Source organism: Labrus mixtus, chromosome 13 (assembly GCF_963584025.1).
Source record: "Labrus mixtus chromosome 13, fLabMix1.1, whole genome shotgun sequence".
Taxonomy (NCBI): domain Eukaryota; kingdom Metazoa; phylum Chordata; class Actinopteri; order Labriformes; family Labridae; genus Labrus; species Labrus mixtus.
The window spans coordinates 6,295,502-6,321,799 of NC_083624.1; the positions used below are offsets into that span (position 1 = coordinate 6,295,502).

A 26,298-nucleotide genomic window follows, 5' to 3' on the forward strand; every position below is an offset into this window, starting at 1 on the left:
TATTAATAAAAGAAATGTAGAAAAAATACATTATTTGATAAAGATTAGATAATTGTTGACGCTTTTCTGTCACAGTGAAATTAAACTGTTTTGCATTCTTCATAACTCAGACTTCGTAATAAAATAAAACCAGAGAGGACTACCTGATTCATTGAGTATTCATTGATCCTGCCCTCTTCTGAAGGTTTAAGATTAATCTTAGTTCTGAATAACTGTGAGGTGATGAAATGGATAATGACATATAATGTAACAGGTGATTTTACTGATATGTCAGCACAGGCACATCATGTGGAGGTCATATCAAGACACACTCATGGCAATCACCATCAAAACCATCAAAACCATCAAAACTATCCTAAACATCATGATCGTCTTCATCAGAATCATCATGAATATAACTAAAGGTGTTTATAAAAGAGCGTTTAGCTTTTTCTTAAAGGTGCAAAGGGACTCTGCAGATCCAGATGGAGTTTGGTCATTTGTTCCACCACCAGGGGGCGTACCTACCTCTACCTTCCTGTAGTGAAGTTTGAACCATGGCACTTTTAATCGGCAGAGAGCATTGTGGGTTTATGATGTTCTACACATCAACACATGTACAGGAAGCGATGGAGAAGCACATTTCACAAATTCCACTTCATGAAAATTTAGAATAATACACCGTCATCGTCTGTAACAAGTCAGAAAGTAATATTCATGTTAGTCTGAATGTTTTTAAAATCTGTGATAGGATTCACCTGAAAAAGACTTCTGGACGAAACGTTGTGATCATTAAAACCTTTTTGGCAGCATTTGAGCAAAGTGTGCGGGCCTCCACAACATCATATCGCAACATTTAGTACACGGTCCCTTTATAAATCAAATAAATTAATAAATAATTAACGATACATGACTTCAGCCCCACTGATCTTGACCTTTAAATTGTGTAATTCCGCTCAGTTATTTGTTTATTTTCCTTTTAGTTCAACTGAAAATGACAGTTAAAACATTCCGTATTAAAGTACTACCCAGGGATGCTTCCTCCATCTGGACCCTGGGGTAGCCACTCTTTTCCAGGGATCATTTTCCAGGACTTTTCCAGGACATTTTCAGCGACGATCGAGCTGGAAAGACAGTCTGTGATCGTGCCACGCCAATATTAAGTGTCTTTAACGAGGCTAATCACATCCACTGTGAGCTACCGCTACAAAGATTAAACACTTAATATCATGTTAAGGTCCTTTTTTTTTTTACCCGTAACCCAGTTTTGCATTTGAAGAGACAACGCTAGCAAAGTAAAAGGTTAGCCAGTATTCGGCCCGTGTTTGACTCACACAGTTGGGTACCTATTCATTGTGCAAATGAACCTTTTTGTCACGTGGCGCAGTTATCTTTCCCGATATGCAGTTTATAAACATCGCCAATTGGCATTTATCAAACGTATGAAATAGTTGTATTTCACTCTCACTTTTGTCAGGCACAAAGTCATAGCAGAACACAGCCCTAAGAAAGACGTTAACTAACTGTTGACGGGCTGACCTCAGACTGAGGAGAAAACACAACTCTACCTGATAGTCGTTTCCACAATTTACTCTCATGGTGTTTTTTCTCTTTTTGTGAAGGATCTTTTCGCTCCATCCTCTCAACTAAATTGTGAATAAATATCCACTTTTGACACGAGGAGGAGGCGGAGCCATTACATTATCTATAGACTTCCATTCAGTCTGCGTTGTGGATTAATGTAACAAATAAATACTTTCATTAACGTGTGGCGGTGAAAATGTCCAACCCTGTAGGAGAGTGTTGGAATAATTTTCCAGGACATTTTTACTTTTTCTGTCATTTTCCAGTACGAGTGGGAACCCTGCCCCCCCCCCCCCACCCCCCCCCCCACCCCACCCCACCCCACCCCAACAACACCCACTGTTATCAGAGCATTTTGGTTCATTGTGTAACTGGATCTCATTAAAAGACGAAACCAAATGTCAAAACACTTGGAAAACGGTTTAATGATGTTTACAACAAAAGAAAACTGTACATCAACAGTAGAAGATTATCTTTATATGTGTATAAAAACAAAACAAACAAAAAATACAGCAGACAAATGCATCAAACTCGACTATGTATCCTGATTCACATACTTAAGAACTCCTACACAATCTTTCAGTTCTATGCCGCCATGACAGATGGAGGCGATTTTTTATTTTTATTTTTATGGGTTTTTTTTTTTGTTTTTTTTCTTGTAGTCGGATCAGTGTCCCTCAGTGTTGTTGTCCATTATGAAAACCAGGACCCTTTACAATAAAGTCCTGGAAAGACTCCTTTTTTTTTTTTTCAGACTGCAGAATATGAAAAAGAGAGAAATCAAAAAAACAAGGACACATTCCTTTATGAGCCCAAGTTTCCACCACATGAGTTGTAAATGTGTACAGAATGCATTTCTTGAGATACACAGACGTAATATGTACATGTTTGACCGTTCCTTTTTTTTTTTTTTTTTTTTACTTCCTTCCCGCTTATTTATCTCTCTCGTTTGAAAGCCATGGTCACTTGGGCTGTGAACTGATAATCACACACACATGACACACCCAAAAAACATACAAAAATACTATATCTTTAACCTACCAAGAGTAAGACAGTTCTGCAATTAGTTCCATGCTTTGACAGAAAAAAGAGATTAACAACAAACGAGAAACAGACGCTTTTTTTCACGCAGAGTTTTTCTCAGAAATATACCAAAATATACATCTAAGCTTTGGAATCACTGAGGCTATAGGACTAAAAGCCAGTGCTGGGTTTGTCTCTTAATACACATGCTGCAGGGTGAGAGGAAGAGAGGAACAAAGAGAGAGAGAGAGACACACAGGACAGAGAGATATCTTTGGTATCTGCATTTGTCAAAAGTTAAAATATTTGGATTTTTGCTTTGGGTTAGCGCTCGCGAGGTCCTTACGACCTTCACCTTGGAGTAAAGCATTTTAAACAAAGTGTCACTGAAGCCCGTCCGGCACAGAGGTCTGAGCCGAAAAAAAGGGACACGGTCCACGCAGAGAGAGAGAGAGGGACGGGACCATGATGCATAGTGTCACAGCTGATCAGAGTCTGTAGTGAGGAGACAATGACGGAGAGAGGGAAGGAGACGAGGAGGGAGGACACAGCAGTGAGAGGATGTGTCGTCCTGACAAACAGACGTTTCAGGACAGTGTAAAGATGAAGAGGAGAAAACAGACATATTGTGAGAGGCAGGAGCAGCGTTTTCACCACAGTCTTAAAGAGTAAAAGAGAGAAGGAGGAGTGGAGGAGGGGGGAGGGGAGGGGGAGGGGGACATCCTAGCAACAGCATCAAGACGGACAAACATACAGAGTCCTGAGCAGGTACAGTGTGCACAGGATTTAACCCTCAGTGTGTATTAACAAACATCACCCAGCTACCACTAGGTCGGTTTGTGTGTGTGTCAAGAGAAGCCCGCTCAGCCTTGTTTCAAACCCCCACCCCCCCTCCTCCTCCTCCTCTCTGGTACCCCCACCCACAGGCACTGAAAAACCGCAGCACCGACAGATCACCGGAGTGAGAGTGTGTGTTTTTTTTTTTTTTTCCCTCCTCCAGGTTTAAACATTCGCATGCAATAAAAAGCTTTTTAAGAGACGACTCGAAAGGGTGAGAGCGTGCGAGGATTTGTCGGGATTTGATGCTGAGCAGTGAGGCGGGGGAGACGGGCGAGGGGGGGGAGACGGTGTCGTTCATATACAATCAAGTTAGAAGTCTTTGGTTAATGTTGGTACCACAGGTGAGCGAGAGCGGGCTGTTAGAAAGCGCAGCGACAAGAGGGGAGACATGAACATACCAGCATCAGAGTGAAAATACAAAAAAAAAAAAAAAAAAATTAAACAGGATTGTCAAACTTAAAAAGAAGTGTTCAAACATAGGAGGGGGAAACGCTGTTCATATAACAAAGAGTTATTTCAGCTGACAGTGAAAAAGATTCAACACGCTGAACAAAAATTAAATTACAACAAATCATTTCCATCCAATGCTGAAAAACATAAAAAAAAAATTAAGAAAATAGTGAAAGAAAAACAGCAGACATTCATAAGTAGTGGTATGCATTATGTCTCCACCTTGTGGCGGCTTTCTGAACAACCCTTTTCACAAAAGCACAGGGTGTGAACGGGCTTCTCATCCGACACAAGTTTGTGTATTTTCTTTTTTTGTGATATTTTTTTTTTTCATGTTTTTATTTCTTAAGTAGATTAAAGCAGGTTTTTACTCAGTCTTGAGTTAGAAATGAGGTATACAACAGCTCCATTTTGCCTTACTGGTGCTCCAAACTTCCTTTGTCATCGATTTAAAAAGAAACAAAAAACAACAACAACAGCAAAACCAGTGTGGTCGGTCAACTTTTCTACAACTTGATGATGTAAAGCTGATCCACAAAATCTCCAACTATCAAGGTCACGTTATGATAATACAGTGTCAAAGCAAAAGCCAGTGATAAAGCAGATCAGGAGTTTATGGGTTAATAAGTTTCATTAGTGGAGATAAACAGACAGACTATGATCAAATCACTGTAGTTTTGTTGTTTTTAATATGAACTGGCATGCTTTAAAACTGTAGTAAATCAGTAGAGACCCCCGTCTGGACTCAAGTCAAAATAAGTTTAATCATGTCTTATTTTTTTTTTTCTTTCTTTCTTAAATCACAAACATCGTCTGGAAGATGGAAATCAAAATGCACCATAATGGTTTGCAGACCGCCCTCCCTAGTCTCTCTCTATTTTGAAGACACTCTCACGCTCTCACTCACACACACACAAACACACACACACACACACCTGCTGGAATTATTAGTAAAGCTTTTCTCACAGGGTCGCCTCCACCTCGTCTGAGTCACACCTACAAAACATAGATAGCAACATAATCACGCTCTGAAATGCCCTAAAGAACATTGTAAGTTTCATGAACAATGGACCAGGTGAGCTCAACGCTCAAGCCCCTCCCCCCCTCCCTCTTTCTCACACACACACACACACACACACACACACACAAACAAACAAACACAACAATGCTACAATGCTCATGTCTTCTACGTAACAATAAGGCATAAATGATAATGTTAATTTTCTTTGTCAAACTAAGAAAGCCAGTGATCTCGCCCTCTCGCACTATACAAAACAATTAAAGGCATAAAGTAAAGTAAAAAAAAAAACAATTGATTGTTAAAGACAGCACAACAAATCAAGTCCACAACAACTCAACCCACAACAACAAAAAAACTCTATGACAAGATTAAGATCAGATATCTCAGAGTCAGAAGAACAAGGCCCTCCTGTTTAAAAAAAAAAAACTCACAGGTGTCAGCGACTCACGATCCTTCAAGGCGCGGTCTCGTGTGTCATCTCTTATTTTTTGGTCTTGAAAATTCTCAAACAAAAAAAATTGCTCTTTTGCAATAATAATAAAAAAAGGAAGATTTTAGGGGAGTTTTTTTTTTCTGTTGAGTATTCATGATAAACACTACATTCAGTCTTGATAACATACTGGTTCAAATATAAAATATGAATATCTTACAAGTGTTTATATATATATATTTATATGTATAGAGTTAAGAAAAGATCCGTTCTCTAATTCTTAAGTCTTTCCTCAGATAAATATTTCAGTAACATCCTACGGTGCCGACGTGTTGGACTCTTAAGGAACTACAAACAGCAACTGGAATAGGCCCATCGCGGCCTCACAGGCAGGGAGAACCAGCAACATGAGCAGCCAGACACCTGCCTAGCTGCAAAGAGAAAGGCTTTTACTTTGGCAAGAAGGATTTCAAAATAATATCTTAACCTGGAAATACCCCATAAATAGTAGTACTAGAAAATAGCAGTAGTAGGTTGTCCTTTTCTGTATGGTTCCTATGTATGGTTCTTCAGTATAAACTTTGAATGGCGAGCCAGACAGTCCTTATACATTCTACACTGTTCTATACACAGAAATGTCTAAAGGTGAACCTTATGTTTAAGTGCTGCTGAGGTATATTCAGTCAAAATGATTCGACGACAGAAAAGAAACACAAAGAGGAGAACGTGGACTCATTTCACTGCTTACAGTGTCAGTAATTGTTGTCTTCAAGCAGCAGAACAGTGCTGCTGTCTGCAGGGTCGAGCTGAACGTGAAGCACATGAACAGCACTCGGCCCCCGACTCTGTTAGCTAAGATTATTTGGCAGGTTTCAGGACGAGTCCACAGACAGATTTAGGGAGCGGCATTTTCTTCTTCTTTGTTTAACATGCTGGTTTAAAAATGGCGGTGCAGAGAAGAAGTGGAGTATGTATGTTATCTGATGATCACATCTATGCATTTACACATGTGAACCCTCCACACAGCAGGGTCTAAAACCACACCCCCTGCTTTCCACAGGATGTAGTCATAAAGCTATAGGAAAGCATGCAGGCCTCTCAACAGCTCGATTCCATGACGAGCATCAGCAGCAGGTTGTTAAAGCTAAGTTTCTGTGATCCTTAATATCCAGCAGCACCAAATCAGGAATATCAGGAGTTGACGGAAAGTGGGAGAAGTGGAAATAAAATGATCAGCAGTGTGGAGTCTACTACTGAGGAAAACCACTTTGGTACAAGCTGTTGTTTTATGGCTGAATCTTAGTACAAAACCAAAAAACAGAAGCTTTCCACTACGCTTCAGAGAAGCCAAAACAAACTGCTACCAAAGTAAAAAAAAAAGAAAAAAAGAAGCCATTAAATGGCTAAAGGAAAACCAGGATCAAGCTTAAGGGGCGAGGCCCCAAAACCAAATTTAAAGAGTAAAAAGGAACTACTTTTTCATGTCCCATTTGCCAAACCCCCCCTCTCTTTTTGGTCAGTTGTGTTGCCAATTCAAACGTTGAGCTATGAGACACATTCTCAAATAATAATAATAAAAAAAGGTCATCTTTGGAAAATTATCATCAAAATATTGCATTTTTATATTCTGTTGACAATGAAGAGAGTTTCTGTACTCATAAATATGTTGACTAGACTAAGCTACACACAGCAATTATCTTAACAAATATTTTTGGTATATCTTAAAGTACGTAAGCCAGTCAGATGACTGCAGACGGAAAAAAAGAAAGACAGAATTTCATTCCTCCCAAAACAGGCAGACTGCAGCTCATAAATCCAGTTTTTTGGTACAGATACTGTGCACAAGTAGATACGACGGTACAACTATTAAAAAAGGAAACAAAAACACCAATACGATACCCCACCTAGCCAAAAGCCACCACACATTTGGTATGAAGGCCAAGACGGCTGACCAGTCGTCCCATTAACAGACCAGTCAGCTGCAGAGCCTTGTGGATCATGCAGTTACTGAACTCTCAGTATCTGCCGGAGCTGTAGACAACACATGCAGACTTCTAGTTTCTACCTCTGACTCCAAACATATTATACAGTTTTCCAATGGACCACCATCCAAGACGAATCACCTTCAATCAGAAACATGACTGCATCATGTCTGCAGCACTTTTTAAAGCTCTTAATGTCATGTTTTCAGTCATTTACTAACAGTGTCAATGATCCGCATCCAGACAGCCGTTTTTACAAAAGCTGGTCGGCTACTTCGCCACCGCAGCAAAATGTAAAAGTCAGTGTTTCCAGAAAGAGACCGTGAGGGACACCTCTTGTCAACTCACAGTCTTAAAGCAATGATAACCTTTATATCGGCCACTTATTACTTGTTTTTAAAGCCTTATAACCACGATTAAAAATTGATAGTTAACTCTTAACTTAATATTAGACTTACAAAGTTCTGAAAAATGTCAAAAAAATATAGACAGCGAAGATAAAAGAAAAGAGGTTTCTACAATATAACTTTGATATGATTTACGTCAAGGCCTGTCCAAAAATAAACCCTCCAAAAAAAACAAAACAAGTAAAGATGGGGTGACACACAAACCCCCATTAGTGATGATGAGTATCGTGAGATTAGTAGTAAAATCAGTTAAGTTTGAATGATAAAAAAGTAAAATCCTAAAGTTTTTGGTTAGAAGAGTTTCAGAGATAACTCTGACCTGGAAATAGTAGGATATATATGTACAAAATGTGAACAGCTCGATGGTGCCGAGGACATTTTTTCCTTCCTGGACACTTGTCAAGGTTCGTGAGGAAACGGCAGGCCAACAACAACAGAGTCCATCTGGCTACTGTTTGTCGAAAAACAAAAACAAAAAAACATCCAAGAATCAGAAATTAAAAGAAAGGAAACAAAACAAAAAAAAATCAAAGTCAACCCCAACCTCATTTGAGGCTGTTTTCTTTTTGGTGGCAGCAGAAAGGATTAAATAATGATAGATACACTGGAAAGAATGTGTGGTGTTAGTGAAGGGCTGAGCCTCCCCTGCTCCCTACACGGTGTGAAAGGAGTAGTGCTCGACGTAAAAAGAACAGGGCGTTCGTTCACGACGCGGCCCCCCTGCCGGCTTCACTGAGCCTTGGAGGCAGTGGTAATGGTCGAGGCTTGCACAGGCACGGCCGCCGAGGTGGCTTGGTGATGACCGTCGGCGGTGACCTGCAGTCCCCCCGCCCCGGCCGACACCAGGCTGACGGGGTTGCTGGTGAGCAGCGACAGGTTCTGGGGGTTCAGGAAGAGGGGCGTGGTCACCAGGTTGGGGGTGTTACCAGCGGAGGTGTTGGCGAACAGCAGGTTTCCTCCGTCCAGAGAGGTGATGGGGATCGTGCCGCCCGATGCCAGAGCCGCTGAGGAGAGAGAAGTTGATGTATGAAGACAGAGAGCATTTTCAATGGATAACAGCATAAACTTAAAGGTGCTCCATGTAGATTTGGTGATGCCATTTGGAAGTTGTAGAAATGAAGCAATTCTATGCTATATTTTCTAAACTAAATGCACAAACTTTATTCAAAAGGAAAAAGGGGGTCCTTGGAACACTGTTTGGAGCTAAAAAGCTACGAGGAGAGTTACACTTTCACTGCTGCGGGCCCTCCAACATGACTTCTCGTGTAGCATTTTATCTTCAAACAGTGTTACAGGGACCACATTTTCCTCTGAGGACAGTTTGAGTTATGAACATATACCACAGAATCTGTACATTTCTCCAACTTTCATATTTCTCTACCAAAAGTCCACATGGCCCCTTTAACTTAAATGAAATAAAATAATAATCTGATTTATTTTTTTCCTGCAGAATTTATTATCACTTAGCAAGATTTAGATTTGTTTTTTTCTCATGGCAGGGTGTGGCCTGAGTTAGATTTTGTCATTACACACATTGATTCAAGCATCATTAGGTTTTATTTTATGTTATTAATCTAATTATATTAACAATCGGTTATCTTGCCCTTCACTCATGTTTTTTTTCTTTTTCTTTTCGTTGTTATACTAAATATTGTTTGCACTTTTTTCCCCCAAAAGTTTGGTTTGGTCTTCCATACCCAAGACTCCTGAAGAGAGGATCAAACACTGTAACTGAGCCTCACAGCATTTGCTACGTTTCCTCATTCTAAGAGTAAAATTGTGATGTAATTTCATATCATATCGCATCATATTGGATTTATTTGCTCATTTCAGTGTATGGTTTCAACACAATAATACGCAACAAAAAATATTTTCTCATAATACTGAAACACTGTTCATGAGCAAACAGGAGCAGGAAGAAGAAAACTTCAATTTTAGAAAGAGATGCAGAATGAAAAGGAAATGTAAACACTCTTGAACGTGTCATGGTTGTACTGGGATATTCCTCCTTACCCCTTACCCCCTACCAATAACTAAACTTCTGATGTATATATATGTAGGCTTTATTAATGAAGAAACCATTATGATTTCCTCTTCAGAGCAAACTAGTTTTTTTTGGGCCACTTGATGTGTTTATATCGTCCTCATTTTCAGAATTGTCTCATCTGAGTCTTTGGAGATAACCCACCCCACCTAGTGTCATCAATACAAATTGACCCAGAAAACAAAACTTCCATGTCATTCCGCCAACGCCACACAATCCACATACCTGTAAACTTGATCAATTATGTTTTCTTAGATTAGTAAAACAATAACACAAAAAGTCTTCAACATTTGTCATAACATTTTCACATACCTTGTATTGTAGCCAGGGCACTGTTGCTCATGAGGGCAGGACTCAACGCACTGCCAAGGCCACCAGGACCCAGACTGAGCAGGGCCCCCCTGAACACACACACACACACACACACACACACACACACACACACACACACACACACACACACACACACACACACACACACACACACACACACACACACACACACACACACACACACACACACACACACACACACACACACACACACACACACACACACACACACACACACACAAATCGTTTATGATCATGATCAGGACACCATTGAGTAACACAGAAGTAATCCTCAGAGGCCTTTGTTTGCACATGACCTTTACTGACCCTGGGTTGAACTGGGAGGAGTGCATCAGTCCCGGGTTGAGCCCTGCAGCAGCAGCCATAGCAGCAAAGCTACTGGTGGGTAACTGGGTGGCGCCCTGCAGCGCAGACAGCCCCTGAGCTGTCACCATCACCTGACCTGCGCCTAAGGTGGCGGCTAAAGATGCCGGGGCCTGGGTGACGATGGTTTGCGCCTGAGTGCCGGCCTTGCTCTCTGTGGTCTGTGCGGACTGGATAGCCATTGGCGACGGGCTTAAAGACGGGGAGCTAGATGCTGTGGTAACCATGGGTGCTGTGGAGATGACAGACGCTGTGTTTGTGCCTCCGATTGTTGCGCCTGTAGAGAAGGGTTGAGAGAAAAAAGCAAGTTAAACCTAGATTATTTGACTATGAATGATTGGATGTTACTTTTCTTTGAGAGAAACACACACACACCTGTGAAAGACAGATTGGAGCTGGTGAGAGGCATCACTGTTTTTACAGTCAGAGTGGTGGGTGTGTTGATAGTTGGACTGCTAACAAGACTTGCTGTGCTGGCCACCTGGGTGATGGAATAAAAGGGAGCATTGAATGAACCTCTTACAATTAACAAAATCCACAAGTCACATTAAACATCAAAATAGAGGTATGTCTGATTCTGAAATTTTGAGGAACAGAACGGAGTATCAACGATTTACTGTAAGTGCATCCATCCTTACCAAAGGGCTACTGGGGGTAAAGATGGTTTTGATGGGGGTGTTGCATCCTCCGCTGCTGGGGGGGTTGATCCTCTTCTCTTTCTGCCGGCGGTTGCAGAACCAGACCCTGATCACCTCCTTCTCCATGTTGAGCTGGTCGGCGATCATTGTGATCTCTTCAGAGGTAGGTTTTTGGTTCTGCTTGAAGAGGGCAAAAGAGCCAGGGATGCCATGTGAGCACTTGAAGGACTACTTTTTTTTTTTTCTAGATACAATTTATTAATCAGGTCTGCACTTTGACCGACATGTTTATCATGAAAATGTAACAAATTTTACTTTATATACCCAAACTTAAAGGCTTTTTGATCCAGCAGATGTCGCCCTTGAGCACCAGCATGAAACCAAAACAACTTGCGGTGCATTGTTGTGTTAGCATGCTAATGTTAGCGATCTTTATTATGCTTGTATCTTCACACTGCATGTAAATTTACCTGAAATGAGCGTGATCTAGAAACACAGTTAAGCAGTGAGTACAGTATGTTATTCTTCTTTTCTCTAGTCCCTCAATTAAACAACTTTTACACTCGAGGGGAGGAGTCAGCCGGCCGTCCTGCCGATGTAAACAAACTGAAGATAGGACTCTGAAAACTGAAAACATCACAGACAGTGGGACTCGGGTGTTACACCCATTGTAGACAGTCATGACTCACAGAGTTATTTTCAGAGGATATACTTGATTTCTATTATATTTAAGTGTGAAAAATAACATATAAAGCCTTTAATAATAAATATGACTTCAGCCCCACTGATCTTGACCTTTAAATTGTGTAATTCCCCTCAGTTATTTGTTTATTTTTCTTGAGTTCAACTGGAAATGACAGTGGACCATCTCTCCCGACATTTAAAACATGTGACATCTGTATTAAAGTACTACCCAGGGATGTTTCCTCCATCTGGACCCTGGGGTAGCCACTCCCCCCCCCCACATATTAATCACATATTAAGCCTTTAAGGCTGGCTCATTATTTCCATCCCTGCTTAGATAAGTACATTTAACTAAATGAATTTAAGTTTCTAACCTCCAGAAAACTCTTTTCTAAGGCCACTCGGATGTTGGTCTCGATACTGGTCCTCTTCTTCCGTCTACGGTTGATCCCCTCTATGCCCATGCCTGGGGAGCCCAGCGCACTGGGGCTGGACAGAGCCTGGTCAGATGTCAGGTTCTCTGCACAAACAGCACCGACGCAAAGAGGAGAAGGGAGGTAAAGACAAGGCACTAAAACAAACTACTACTACACCGCCTCCACTGCCCTCTGCACATAGGGTTCAATCAGGTGGGCTCAGGGACAAACCTGCATCGTTGAGCCACTTCTCCAGCAGTGGCTTGAGTTTGCACATGTTCTTAAAGCTCAGATTCAAGGCCTCAAAGCGAGAGATGGTAGTTTGGCTAAAGTCGTTTCCATACAGCTTCCCCATGGCCAGGCCAACGTCTCCCTGGTGACAAAGAGGAAAACAAAGAAAAGTCAAGACACATCACAACTTGTTTTACCAGCAACAAAGACCTTACATGTAAATCTCTTTACTCCCTATGCACTAGGAATCTGAGTGAATACACACAGTTATCAACCAGTCAGTGTACATGCCTGTGTGAAGCCCAGTTTGATGCGCCTCTGTTTGAAGGTCTTGGCAAACTGTTCCAGTTCCTCCAGATCGCTGGGCTCCTCCAAAGTGGGGGTGTCCAGCCGCTTCGGTGGTGTCTGACTGTGGGGCAGGGACTGAATGGATGTGGCTGATGTCGTGCGGGTTGGAGTCGCAGGCTATACAGAACAGACAGGATTGGTTGTTGAGGTAATACAAGTGAAAAAAGAACGATATGAAGCGGAACATATAGAGTATAAGTGTTGGCTCTGATTATTTATAACGCCTTGATTATATTCTGGGATTCTAAATTGACTCCTTGAATCATTACCAACCTGAGGTGCAAGGGTGATGCTTGGTTGAGTCGGCAGGAGGTTAGCTTGGCTTTGAGGTAGTTGAGCTAGAAGACTCTGGGCTTGCAATATGCCTACAAAGGGACAGACTTAAGTTTGAGTTAAGAAAAAGGAAGAATGAGATCTGTTCAAAACAAATACTTGGAATATATCACTCATTCAAATTTAGAAAAAAATTGCACATGTGTTCAGCTTACTCTGTTGGGCCTGGGGTGTCTGTGAGATGATGAACTGGGTGGACTGAAGCGGCGTGGCGATCGGGTGGCCTGGCTGCAGCAGAACAAACTGAGGCATACTGAGATTCTGCTGCTGGAGCTGCTGCAAAAAAAAGGGAAACCCCAAGATTTTGACAACAATCCCACAGAGAACACGGGAGCTTTTAATACAAGTCAGACTCAAATTACATCTCCACAGCAGTTCAACCAGGAACTCAAATATTCCACCTTTTGCCATGGTACCACTACAGCTGACCGTATTATGTTCTCACAAGCAGAAAACTAAATACAAACTCAAATACTGAATTTGACCATTGATACAAAGATGTAAACTGCTGATGGAAAAATACAAACATTTTGGAAAGACTGAGCCTTCATTGCTTGATTATGGCATAAATGTGACTTTTTTTTTTCCTCCTTAATCAAGTTGAACTGATTGATACTGTTATCCAGTTTGTCCAGAACAAACTGGACAAGGTGTTTAAACTAGGCAGCAAGATAACTGGGAAGCAAATGTATAGCATTTCTTTCCTGACAGACCGGTACACACTGAATTTAGCCATCAAGATCACAGCTGACCCTCTGCACCCCCTTTGGTCAGAGTATGAACTCTTGAATTCAGGGCGCAGGTACAGAACGCCCAGGATGAGGACTAAAAGAGGCATTACATCCTTTGTACCGTGCAGTATTCAGCTGCTTAATAAGAGCTGATCATACAGGACGAACTCGGCACTCTGCACTTTATTTAACTTGCTGAAACCCCTCATTGAATCATGTGATGCTTTAGTGTGTTTTTATGTGTTCTTATGTGCTGTCCTGTAAATGTTTGTTTGTATTGTGTTTTTAGCTCTCTGTGCAAGGAAAATTCCCCTAGGGGCAATAAAGGTTTCATTCATTCATCCCATGTTGTTTTGAAAACTGTGTACAACAATATATTGTGTGATGAATTCAACAGTCAGCTTCATTCAAACCCTTTTAGGGCTGCGTGTTTACTAACAAGAAGTGCTTAAAGTTCTGCAGAAAACCCCGATGTAGGGATCGTCATGTCTTACCGAGGCGATCTGGATGGGCTGTGACAGGGGCAGCTGGGTAATGGGCGTGGCTGCCGAGGCCGAGATGCTGGCCCCGTTGCTGTTCTGCTGGCTGGCTGAATGCACAGCCGCAGCCAGGAGCTGAGCCTGGGCCTGCTGGAGCAACAGCTGCTGATGAGCTGGGGTCAGGGTCAACTAGAGTCAAGAAAGAGAGAGCGAGAAGGAGAGAGCGGGAGAGGGAGGGAGAGAGACAGTAACACAGTGGTGTCAGCAGGTCAGTTAAGAGTTTCAGGGGAAATAGACACACAGTCAGAACAGCTTTGAGGAATTCGTTCTGTTACATCTAGAGCTGGGTGATGTGGCGTTGAAACTTCAAAATCTGATTTTTCTCAATGTGATCTGCTGATGCATGCGTTTAAATTGCTCCTGTTTTGTGCAACACACACCTCTCTGACGGCTGTGTTTCTCTGTTTGAAATGCTGGAATAAATCAGTTCAGACAAACTTCACAGCAGACTGTGGCTGTTTAAAGGTTTGTCAAGCAAAAACCAAACCCTCTTCCTAACCCAGTGGGGAGATTTCTTTGGAGAGGGAGACCTATTTTGGTCGTGACATAACACCTGTATATGTAGAAAACTATAGGAGCTCATTGTCTCACATGATTATGAGCTAACAGGGTACAACAGGGAAGCGGTGGCAGCTCCGTACATTAAATTGCAGAAGTTGCAAATTGTTTTTGCACTTTTTTTCATTTCAATAAATCTATTTAAAAAACAAAATTTGAATTAATTGATACAATCTATTCATCGCATCGCCAAGCTCTAGTTTCATCATCAAAATAAGTAGTGTTAGTGTTGTCATGATATTTGAGTTGTGAGGCTTCGATACCAGTGGAAACTTTTAATACCTTTAATTTACAAAATTGTCTCGACATGTTGACTAAGAATGTGTCTTCACAGAGAACAAGGATTGCATTATTTCATGCTGCTGTTGTTGTAATGGCTGCTCCAGTTTGCACTTATGAACTAGATATAAGGTCTCTTTACTATTTTATTTTATTATCCCAGATTTTATGACCAAACTCTTACAGATGATATTGTAGATATGATTGTAATTTGGGGTCAAAGTATTGCTTTGCTTGAATTTTGTATTTAATAAAAGAATGTTCACATTGGTATCGAAGCACTATTGGAACTTTTGTTATCATGGCAACACTACAATGAGTCCAAAGAGGCAAAAATGGAGAGCAGACTCATGCAGCTGAGCACCCGGCTAAAGTGCAAAATGAGCATGTTAATGTCATGTTCAAACTCAAGACCCACATGCACGGTAAACATTCAGCGCAGCACAACAACGAAAACCCCAGGAGGTCGTCTCAGCGACAGGATGTTCTGAGGGAACATGTGGATGAATATGAAATGCGTCACATGGTCCACCTCAACATGAGTTTTACAGACCCATCAAGAATATGTCCATGAATATCCCTCCATTTTCCTGCTATGGAAGGAATGTGGACATAGCTTGACGAACACTATGATGAGCAGGCAGACAGGCAAAAAGAGACACCAGCCTTTAAAGCCAAAGAATCAAGGCAAGCGATCATTTCATTCCCTAATCTTTCAGCCGGTGTTCATCGTGTTTGATGCATCACCCTCAGATGCATGGCTGTGATTAGGGTTTAATTCAAAGCAATGAGGCAACAGGCCACTTACTCCCGCAATCTGTCCTCCCGCCAACATTAGCTGGGTTTGAGGCAAAACGCTCTGCTGGACGGAGGTCGGAAGAGCACTCGAGTCTTCCAACTTAGACTAGGGGAGGTGAAGCAAAGAGGAGGGGGGGAGGGGGGGACTTAGATGACATCTTTCTACTGGTAATACTAGGCAAGTTCACAACATAAGATAGACCTGTTCAAATCATTTCAAGTGGGATGAGAAGCTGAAAGCATACACTAGAAAAAGAGAGGGATCCGTCATTTGGACAAAAAGTAACAGTCTGAAAAAAAAGAGCACAAAACCAAAAAAAAACCAACTCTGTGCTTCCTTGGTTGCCCTCTGAAAAACGAGCCTTTGGTCTTGGGGGGGGGTGAATTGAAAAGAAAAATGAGAAAGTGGGTTTTTAAAAACATTGCTGCAGCCTTCAGAGGAAAAGGAGAGTGAATGGAAAGGGAGGAGAGAGTCGAGATGCTAATTAAAATAACTGTTATGCAGTGCATGTAAATTCTGCATAGATTTGCATATTCTCGGCCATCTGTTTCCGAGCAACCGCAGAGCAGCTAATTAGCATACAGGGTTGATTAATCTGCCGTGTTGCCAGGCGACACAGGGAGAGCCTGGCTCATTTAAATGAACTCTTTCTGCTTGTGCATGTGTGCGAGTGCAGATGGGAATACTTTGTTTTAAACTTTACCTCGATATTGTTACGCAGAACTTAACATGTATATAACGACACTTAAAATATATGTTGCTCTCATAAAAGGGGATTAACACTGCAAAAGGTGTGAGATGGGTTGTGTTACCTGTTGGAGGAGGGCTTGTGCGTGTGCATTAGTGATTGCACTTGTGGTAGGCACCGTCTGCCTCTGAAAGTCCAATCCATTGATATGGATTCCTTAAGACAGAAAAACAGATCATGAAACGTATCGTCAGGGAAGCAAGATTATGCACTTTTTTTATTGGTTAAACACAAAAATATACACAATATTAGCAGGCCAGATCAACCTGTAGAAGGATACTTTTGTGAGCTGCACAAAAACAGGTTTTTAACAGCAACAGAAAACGTGACTGAGACGGTTTTTACACTGCTGCTTGAATGTGATTAAATGCAGGCTGGGTGAATCATCACAGAATTAAATATTTAAATTATAGACTTACAGACAGACATTAATATTTACTCAGTTCATCATTACACAATATGAATATAAAGGGGAGCATCCAATCTCAAAGGGTTCACTCCGAGGTTTGATTATTAGTATCACAGAATCACTGATGCACCGATACAGAGAAGAGATTACTGCGATAATCAATTTGCACAAGTGAGGGGGGAAACTGCTCTGCGAGGTAAAACACTTCATTTGACAAAGAAGACTGCTCGCAAAGATTTTGGAAAGCTGCCATGCTTTTATTTTTTCTCCAAATGAGCTAGTTATACAAAAAAAGGTGGACACTACTGTAGGGAGCTTTATCTTTTGTTTTTTTTTTAAATCAGAAACCTGTTGAATGAAAAGCGGGAAAAAACTCTGCATATCTTGATTTCATTTCCAGTGAAGAAACAAATCGAAGAATATAAAAAGAAGGAAGAGCTGGAGGTCACTCACCGGTGTTCCCGTCACCACTTTCCATTGCACATTTAGTAGTTTCTGACTGATTATTCACTTTAGCATCTGGAAGAGCCAGACAGAGACACACACAGTGAGACAAACTCACACCCACTCACGACAGAAACATAACAACCCTCTCACATGATGATGATAACAAGGGAGTTTTCACACTTTTGTCACCTGAATGATTGACATTATTACAAGATGTTCTGCAATTACATCTGGCCTCAATTCACCGCTAAAAAGCAACAAAACGACGCAAAAATTAAAAACCAACACAACCAACTACCTTTACGGTAACAGGAAGTAAGACAGGATGACTTTCAAGCTGTTGTCACATGAATACAATAAACTCTTAACGAGTGACATTTTAATGCAAACATCACCGACAAGGATGTCAAGCAATGCTCGCTCAGCTTCACTGCAAACTCACCCGCTCCTGCTCCACCTGTGTTTTCCAGCATGGCTGCAGCAGAGCCTATCATTAGAAACCTGCCCTCTGCCAGGCAAACCCTCAGACAGGGTGTCCGGCACTCCTCTTCCTCCTCCCTCTCTTCACTCTCCACTGGTTAGCAGTGAGTTCAATACAAGCAGAGCGACACACACAGACACAGCGGCACTGTCCGGCGCACGGTTCACTGAGCAACACTGGGAAACGCACACTGGGAAAGCCAACAGGGTTTAGGCAAACAGCTCTCCTTCTCTTTCTCCCTACACTCTTTTCTTATAGCTCTCTCTCCCTCCCTTTTACAGTGCCTTCTTTGCTCGCTCTCTCTCTCTCTCTCTCTCTCATTCTCTCTCTCGTGCCAAAATTGTCTGTACTTCTGAAAAAAGTTCCGACCTCTCCCTCTCTTGCTGGAATGAAACAAACGACAAGTGCAGCTGGCGGCCTCCTCTAACTCGGCTTCCCTCCCCGCAACTCTATAATGAAGCGTAATCAGTATTCAGCTGATTAAAGCCGTATGCAAATCTCGCCCCTGCCTCGTTAGCAATGCAAGGCTTTGAAGTCCTGCGAGCGACGCATTTCACACCGGGCTCTGAAAGCTTTCTGCATAATTTAAAACTCCTATAAATATTTATCAGCTCATTAGCATATTAATTGGATGGCTTTTGGAGGACGATAAAAAACAGGGGAATAAGGACGACACAGACAAGAGAGGGAGGGGGGGGGGGAGAAAGTGCTCAAACTAGCACTTGGCGCAGCAGAGAGAAGGGAGGCAGTAGCACAAGACCAATTATTGTGTCAGTGCACGGCTAAAAAAGTAATTAGCTAAGAGCAGGTAAAGGGGCTGAAGATATCCCAGAATGCAGTGTGAGGCCTGTCGGCGGTGGTCTGGGCTTGTAAGCAAGGCGGACCGCATTAATAGAACGTCTAAGACTGCTCATTCGGAGTTTCTCTAGGAGTCATGGGGACCTGGCTTAACTGCTAAAAAAAAATAAAGAGGAGGAGAGGGAGGGGGGGGGACTCGCTCAATCGGAAATAAATAACTCCACATTAATCCACCACAAGCCCGTCATTACCGCGGGACCCCCTGTGGCTAAAGCATTCCACAGCGAGGGAGTACAGAGAGTGGGTGGCAGGCTGTTGCTGTCTATGTTTATGAAGTGTTTAGGGATTAGCATATTTAGATTAGCTTTACATTCTATTAGTATTTCATTTTCGAAGCTTTTTCTGATGGGCTAAAAGAGTCGATGCCGTGAGGAAACAGCTTTGCTATGTTTCTGACCAGGTGTCCGATGAATCTAAGAGACTACACTGGAATGCACGACTGTGTTGTGGTCTCATGAGGAAGGGGGCTTAACACTACCCCTGGATAAAGCTGGAATCAATGTCTTTCTATAGCTTGTTCTCTGCCTGATAAAAGTATTTTTAATCACATTAAAGGCTTTATATGTGATTTTGTTGATCCAGCAGATGTCGCCCTTGAGCACCAGCATGAAACCAAAACAACTTGCGCTGCATTGTTGTGTTAGCATGCTAATGCTAGCGATCTTTATTATGCTCGTATCTTCACACTGCATGTAAATTTACCTGAAATGAGCGTGATCTAGAAACACAGTTAAGCAGTGAGTACAGTATGTTATTCTTCTTTTCTCTAGTCCCTCAATTCAACAACTTTTACACACGAGGGGAGGAGTCAGCCGGCCGTCCTGCGATGTAAACAAACTGAAGATAGGACTCTGAAAACTCTGAAAACATCACAGACAGTGGGACTCGGGTGTTACACCCATTGTAGACAGTCATGACTCACAGAGTTATTTTCAGAGGATATACTTGATTTCTACATTTAAGTGTGAAAAATCGCATATTAAGCCTTTAAACAATACAAAGAGGGTATGTTGGCATCAAACCATGGAGCCACCACAAGATCTAAAGATGTCAATCTAAGCAATCTGGAGGGGGGGTCTGTCATCTGACCTTTTCAACAATCAAATCTTGCAAACGTGGAAAACAAAAAAGGCAGACATGCCTTGTTTTCTTGTTTGGTTGCAAGGCGGTTATAAGCAGTGCACTTTAACATATGTACAGTTACTTGGATGAATGGTTTGCAAAAACTCTGCTGCTGCGGAACAATGCATTATACAAAAAAGCCTGCGAAGAGAATTTTAAATAGGTGTCTCATTAGTACTGTATTATGGAAAAGGCTGGCTGAATACTGCAGAGTCGTTAATGTGAGCGCAGAGATTCAACATGAGACGGAGCAAAACTTAATTAGCACATCCACATTCTGCCCCGCTATCTATATCCTCCATCATAAACACAGAATACATCAAGACCACTTTCCCTAATCCGGACCACAAAGTACATTTTTATGACAGACGGGACGGTATGGTCAGGACAGATAATCTTTCAGTTTTTGAGGGAAATAATAAGCTAAACAAGCTACAGCTTTAATTCACATTCAACATACATGCCCAAACTATTAAAACAGCTTTTAATTCTAGTATTAAACCACCACAGTCTGACAACAAAGACGAACGAGTAGTAAAAACTCAAACCACCAAATGAACTAAATAGAGGATGCAGTGTAACCTGATGAGCAGTAATGAGGCTAACACCACTCTGAGCTGCTGTTGTGGAGATCTCTTGGGTGGTCATTAGCCAACTGTCTATAGGCTAAGTGGGAAACTCAATCTAACTAAAGTAGAGGGAAGTTTCCAGGGGGCGAGGAGGAGTACTGAATGATGAGTAGGAGTATGAATCCACCAGCTAGGAAGCTGCTATAAGCACTGACTGCAGGTTATCCATGGGGTGTGTATTTCCCTTTCTTGTAAGCAACAGAAAAATGCAATCAACAGATTTTTCCATGAATCCTGAATGTTTACTACAAAGTCGGGCTTAGTGATAAAAAAAAGGATCTCAACAGGTGAAAACAAAGATTAACATTTGGATGTATTTGCTTTAGAAGCTTTTAATGGAGCAGACAGTCTGCAGCTTTTTTGGCTCACTTCTCGCTGCAAAGCATTGTTTGGGCTGTCTGCAAAGAATTTCTAAAAAGAGAAAATGGGTGGAACCCAGGGTCATGAATGTGAAATCCTGATACCCTTCAATAATGAGGAAGATTGTTGTTAATAAGAGGAAACATGACATCTACTATAGAAGTGCTATCAGCAGCTCGTGTCCGCTAAAGGCGTCAGAAACTCCATTTTTAACATCAAATTGCTTAATCAGGTGTTTTCACCTGTGTTCTTTTACATAGCAACGTTACATATTTGTATACAGAACACAGTGTTTAAAATGTGCAACATAACTTATTGTGCTTGTTAATTGAAACTTCTAATGTTTTACTGATGAGCTGTCTGGGTTCTTTACACCATTGTTAAAGTTAGTTACCAAACAAACTGCATAGCCCCCAAAACAAATTTTGGTTTTCAAATTTTTCACAACAGATTTGTAAAACCAGCATCTTTAACAGAAATATATTCCATTAAATTCTGGCAAATGTTTACTACCAATTATAAAGGAGGAAGTAATTCAGAGTTCTCAGTGGCAAACTGTTTATAATTTTATAATTGCAAACCGTGTGGACCAACCGGCTTCTGTGTCTACTTCACCTGTAAGTCTCCTGTACCTGTGCTAAATATTACTTTGAATCTTTGTTAACACTTAGAGGTATTTCAAAAACAGCTTTCCCTCCCCCTGATCTGAATATCTTTGTATCTTTTTTAACAGGAGGGGACCAATCTTTGGCAAAATATCTGCTTTCGCTTTCTTTATTCATGAGGCCTTTTTTAGCTTTGCATTGTTTAGTCATGCAACAGATCACCAGAAACAAGTATTTATCTGTTTGGAGCACACCACGCAGCTCTGATTAGTTATGATTTTCCACCTCCACATTTTAAAAAAGCCTGTCTGACTGGAGCCTTCATGGAGGCCCTTGCAGTGCTTTGAGATGGCATGTCCTGAATTTATTACTGCCAATGTTGCATTATTCATAACAACTGTGTTTACACCCATGAATATTCATGATGGAACTACAAGGCTGGAATGAGGGTGGAACTGTAAAACTAATTAAATGAGAAAAGTAGCCTAAGTGTGAGGATGACAGAAGTACTTGTCGTCTGTCCTTTAAGTTGCCCAGTTTAATTCCTTAATTATATTTTTGTTTAGATAGGCCAAATTCCAGAAAGGACATTATTACACATAATTCAACCAAACAAATAGTCTACTTTCTCAGCTTGGACTGTCTGACAACATATCACACTGTTTTGGGGCAATGCACACATACTGCATTACCTGGGTAACTTTTCCCACCAATTCTTATACACGGGGACTCTGACATCTTTTCAGTTGACTTCTTTGTAAAAGCAACATAAACAAAGAAGACTAAGCCTGTAATGGGGTACAATTTTCCCCGTGAACTATAGTTAAAAAATCTGCTATGATGTGAATTTTGCGTAATGTTATCATAAATACAATTTAAATCACGAGTAGGGCCCGAGACACACATCGGAATTTCATTATTTAAAAAGGAAAAAACAAGCATAGAAACTCAAGAGGGCAACTGTATTCAAAACCACGTAACTTGTTACTTTACTTTCTAAATATTTTATCATCAAAACAAGCCATAATATATGGACGGTGGACCGCAACCAAAGACAACCTGGTCTGAGCCATATTATTTTCAATGGTGAATAATAAGTTGATTGTCTTCATGATTAGTCAAGTAGTTAACTGATCGATATCATGGTACAAAATAAATATTGACCTGTGTGTTGCCCAGAGAAAGAACAAGGTGACATAGGGCTCACAAACACTATGCAATCCATACCGTGCCCAAGCATGTTTGACTCCCAAAGTCCGGTTCATTTGAGTGGTGTAAGTGCTCCGCTCTGCGCTTAAGAATGGTACGCTTCCTTGGCCCCGGCACCGTTGGAAACCTGGAATAGGTTGTGCTTATCTAAATGATAACTGGTCATTTTTAACGTCTCTCTAGCATGACTCTTCAGTGATGATTGGACCTCGAAGCACTCAAGTAAGTGTATATGAATCTCAACCATTTCCTCATTTGGAGGAAAGAGTCCCGCTGGGCTCTGGCAGCACTACAGGTACGGTGATGATGTACTGTCTGTCTGTATGTAAAGAGGTAACCGCCCGCATGCTTAGGCCTGGAGCAGTAAAAGCAGGCCAATGGGGGACTGAGGGGGGACACTCGTGCTTCAGCACACTACGGGCTACTGGGAGTGCGCCCTTTATCAAATTACTTGTTTTTCATTATGAACAGAAGATTTTCCAGTTAACTGTCAGTAGGTGGCTGGAAACTGAAAAAAAGTTTGAAAATGTACGAGTACGAAAAGATTTATTTTACTTTTTATTCTTAAAATATTAACAACGCAATGAAACTGCAACCAAAATTTGGCAATAAATCTCATAATTAAAAAATAATCAACATTGCAGTTTTTTTTAATTTGAACTTGTCTTTGAAAGTTGCTGCTACAGGGTCTCCGATAACTAAATTAATTGTTAAATGAATAAAGATTCTTTCATCACAGATAATATAGCCCATCACAACAGACAGTTGTAAAGTACTTCTGTAAATAGACATTTTACATATTTTGCAGGAGCTAAATGGGATATACTTGGAGGGGGGAGAAAAGGTGCCATCATGCTGGGTCTTGCCCGACCATGAAACCGGTAGAGTGAAAAAGTAAGAATGTCCTGCCTGTTATTATTGTGGCCTTCCGGAAGTGGGGCCCCATCACCCCTCCCTGTGCCCGGAGGGTACCGGGAGGGGTGTCTGTACACACAGGTACAATCTTTGTGTTCAGCGCATAAAGACACAGTTAATACTCATTTTATTAACCACGTTGGCATACTTAATAATCATTCAGCAGCAATAAAAAAGTTAGACTTAAATTGAGTCCCAACTTTAAGTGCAGAAAAGTGCTCTGCTACAACTTCAATGAAACCGCAAAACACTGGCAGACTGTTCGAGAAACTCCTTGAACGCATCACCAACAACATAATCTTCAGTTTATTGCCGATCGTGTTTATTTCAACTCATTTGCATGATCTCTTACGTAAAATAAGCTGCAGGACAACTGAACTAACTTAACAGAAAAGGTAACATTAGCCATTTAGCCACTCGAAAACCAAACTGCTCCAACATCGCTTTTATATTTTACGAGATTCCCGCGAATGCACCTCGGGTCTTTTATCAGAATGTTGCGTTTACGTTCAGTTATTATTTTTCGCCTCGCAGGATGATGAGCTCCAGCTTCGGTTACTGGAATATGCTGAACTCCGCACTCTGGTTCAAGCAGGCCCCGCATGAATAAAACACAACAGGCTGCTTGCCTGCCTGCCTGCTTGCTTGCTGTGAGCACAAAAGGCTGAGGGGAGAAAAAACGCGACACTATAAAATCACGTCGAAGAAGAAAAAAAAAACCCGAGCTGACACTTTTATATTTTTACTAAAACAAAAAAAAACATCGCTCGATTTTAATTTATTCACCCAAGCGACTAAACGAAGCAGCCTCTTGCCTGACTAGCCGAAAAAAAATGAATATGCAAACCTCTTTCAAACGCTTCACCACTCTGTGTGTGTGTGTGTGTGTGTGTGCGCATCAACACAAAGCCAAGCGTTAGCATCCAAGCTAAGCCCGCTAGCATCTTCCATTTCAATCAAACCCGCGTTGTTGAAATATCTAAATATGACATCTGAGCAGCGGAGTCACGTCGGCGATTAGTAATAAAATATGCTAAATTGTATTTGTGGACAGAGGTATGAATATGTAGCGGCGTACAGCGGTGTGATCACACAAAGGGGGGGGAGGCATGTTTCCATGTTATAGCTCGTTTCCTCCGTCAAATTACAGTCGGCTAAGCTGTGTGTAAAAAAACAAAACAACGCCCGATATCTTCCTCATTTGTCAGCCAGCATGCGTTTCGTGTGTTTCTCGTTTATCATAAATTGTGAGCAACACGGTTTGAATATGAGTATGAATATGTAAAATGCTGTAATCATTACCTGGTCCTGAACTCTCATCTTGACTCGCTGCTCCTCCGTCCGCCATTTTGAATATTTAACCCGAAATCCCAGCCCTGAGCCTACCAGTGCTGCACACACAGGTTCACACACACACACACACACACACACACACACACACACACACACACACACACACACACACACACACACACAGGTTCACACACGCGTACATTCACGGGGACAAACCAAACACGCTGACACTGACTTAGTTTAGTTTAGTTTTTAGTTTATTTGCACATTTTTTTTGAAAGAAGAGTCAAACAGAAAATTAAAACAAATAAAAAATAAAACACATGTGCAGGTGAGAGCTTATCTCAAAACCTCACCTTAAGAGATTAAACAAAGTTCAAATAAAATACAGTAAAAATAACAAAGTAAGAATATTTACTATCACAAATAAAATTTACCCCAATTAAAAATTACAAACAAACATTGAAAACATAAAAATAGAGAAAAACAGGACATACAGTATGTAGACAATATAACAAAATCAGGACAATTCACTATTCACTACAAATCTTTCTGACATCAACTCATCTCTGAGTCTCAGTTTGTATCTAGAAAAAGACAAAAAAATCATCAAGTAAATAAAGATGCGTGTTCCATAATTTGACTCCACGGTATCTCATTGAGTCCTCGAGATGTACGACACATCGGTAGGTAGAGGTTATTGATTTGTCTAGTTGAGTAATAGTTCACTTGAGAATTAAAAATGAAAAATGCTTTAAAGCTTTCTGGCAAGTTTGCACTCACGTATTTAACTTTAAAAATAAAGCTACTTATTTGAAGAATATTGATATCAATAAGATTGTCCTCTTCAGAAAAAGAGGGGAGGTTTCATCACAGGACTTGGAAAAAAGTTTCCATTCTGACAAAACGTTTCTGGAGTAATAGAATTTTATGAAGATATGTTTGGCCCATACAATATTGTAATAAATAAGATACGGATATATTAGGCTGTAATATAATGTTGAGATACTTTGAGAGACTTCGACCTGTGTAAAGTAGAGAGTGATGGTGTTTTCTTGTTTTACTTCACTTATTTGCACTTTATCTCTCTCTGTATATATTTTTGTTTTCCTAATCAGTCACTGCAAAACAATAACTGTATATATCAGGGGTGGGCAACTGGCGGCCCTGGGGCCACATGGGGCCCCCA

The 26,298-nt window shown here is 41.1% G+C and overlaps 1 protein-coding gene across 3 annotated transcripts; it reads right to left on the reverse strand.

Moving 5' to 3' along the window:
• Positions 1-1,964: 1,964 nt before the first annotated feature.
• On the reverse strand, positions 1,965-25,164 carry pou2f1b (POU class 2 homeobox 1b). Of its 3 annotated transcripts, XM_061053376.1 has the most exons (15): positions 25,119-25,164; positions 17,644-17,709; positions 16,846-16,937; positions 16,043-16,138; positions 14,353-14,526; positions 13,283-13,403; positions 13,068-13,159; positions 12,738-12,911; positions 12,447-12,588; positions 12,174-12,328; positions 11,116-11,295; positions 10,853-10,958; positions 10,421-10,754; positions 10,073-10,161; positions 1,965-8,720 (listed from the first exon to the last, which is right to left on the reverse strand). In XM_061053376.1, the coding sequence occupies exons 1-15, from the start codon at positions 25,162-25,164 to the stop codon at positions 8,446-8,448; spliced, it is 2,142 nt and encodes a 713-aa protein (XP_060909359.1). In that variant the 3' UTR covers positions 1,965-8,445. The 3 variants fall into 3 exon arrangements, with proteins under 3 accessions (XP_060909359.1, XP_060909361.1, XP_060909360.1); XM_061053378.1 differs by lacking the exons at positions 16,043-16,138; positions 25,119-25,164 and adding an exon at positions 18,080-19,725 and having other exon boundaries at positions 12,174-12,319; positions 13,283-13,400; XM_061053377.1 differs by lacking the exons at positions 16,043-16,138; positions 25,119-25,164 and adding an exon at positions 18,080-19,725 and having other exon boundaries at positions 12,174-12,319.
• Positions 25,165-26,298: the final 1,134 nt, after the last annotated feature.

What these genes read in the sequence shown, in the direction of transcription:
- pou2f1b (XM_061053376.1), bottom strand. Translation starts at nt 25,164, where the DNA reads ATGGCGGACGGAGGAGCAGCGAGTCAAGATGAGAGTTCAGGACCAG. An exon ending in GACACCCCAGGCCCAACAGA is followed by an intron (nt 13,160 to 13,282) that starts GTAAGCTGAACA and finishes GTCCCTTTGTAG; the next exon opens with GCATATTGCAAGCCCAGAGT. An exon ending in CTCCAATCTGTCTTTCACAG is followed by an intron (nt 10,755 to 10,852) that starts GTGTGTGTGTGT and finishes CCTTCTCTACAG; the next exon opens with GCGCAACAATCGGAGGCACA.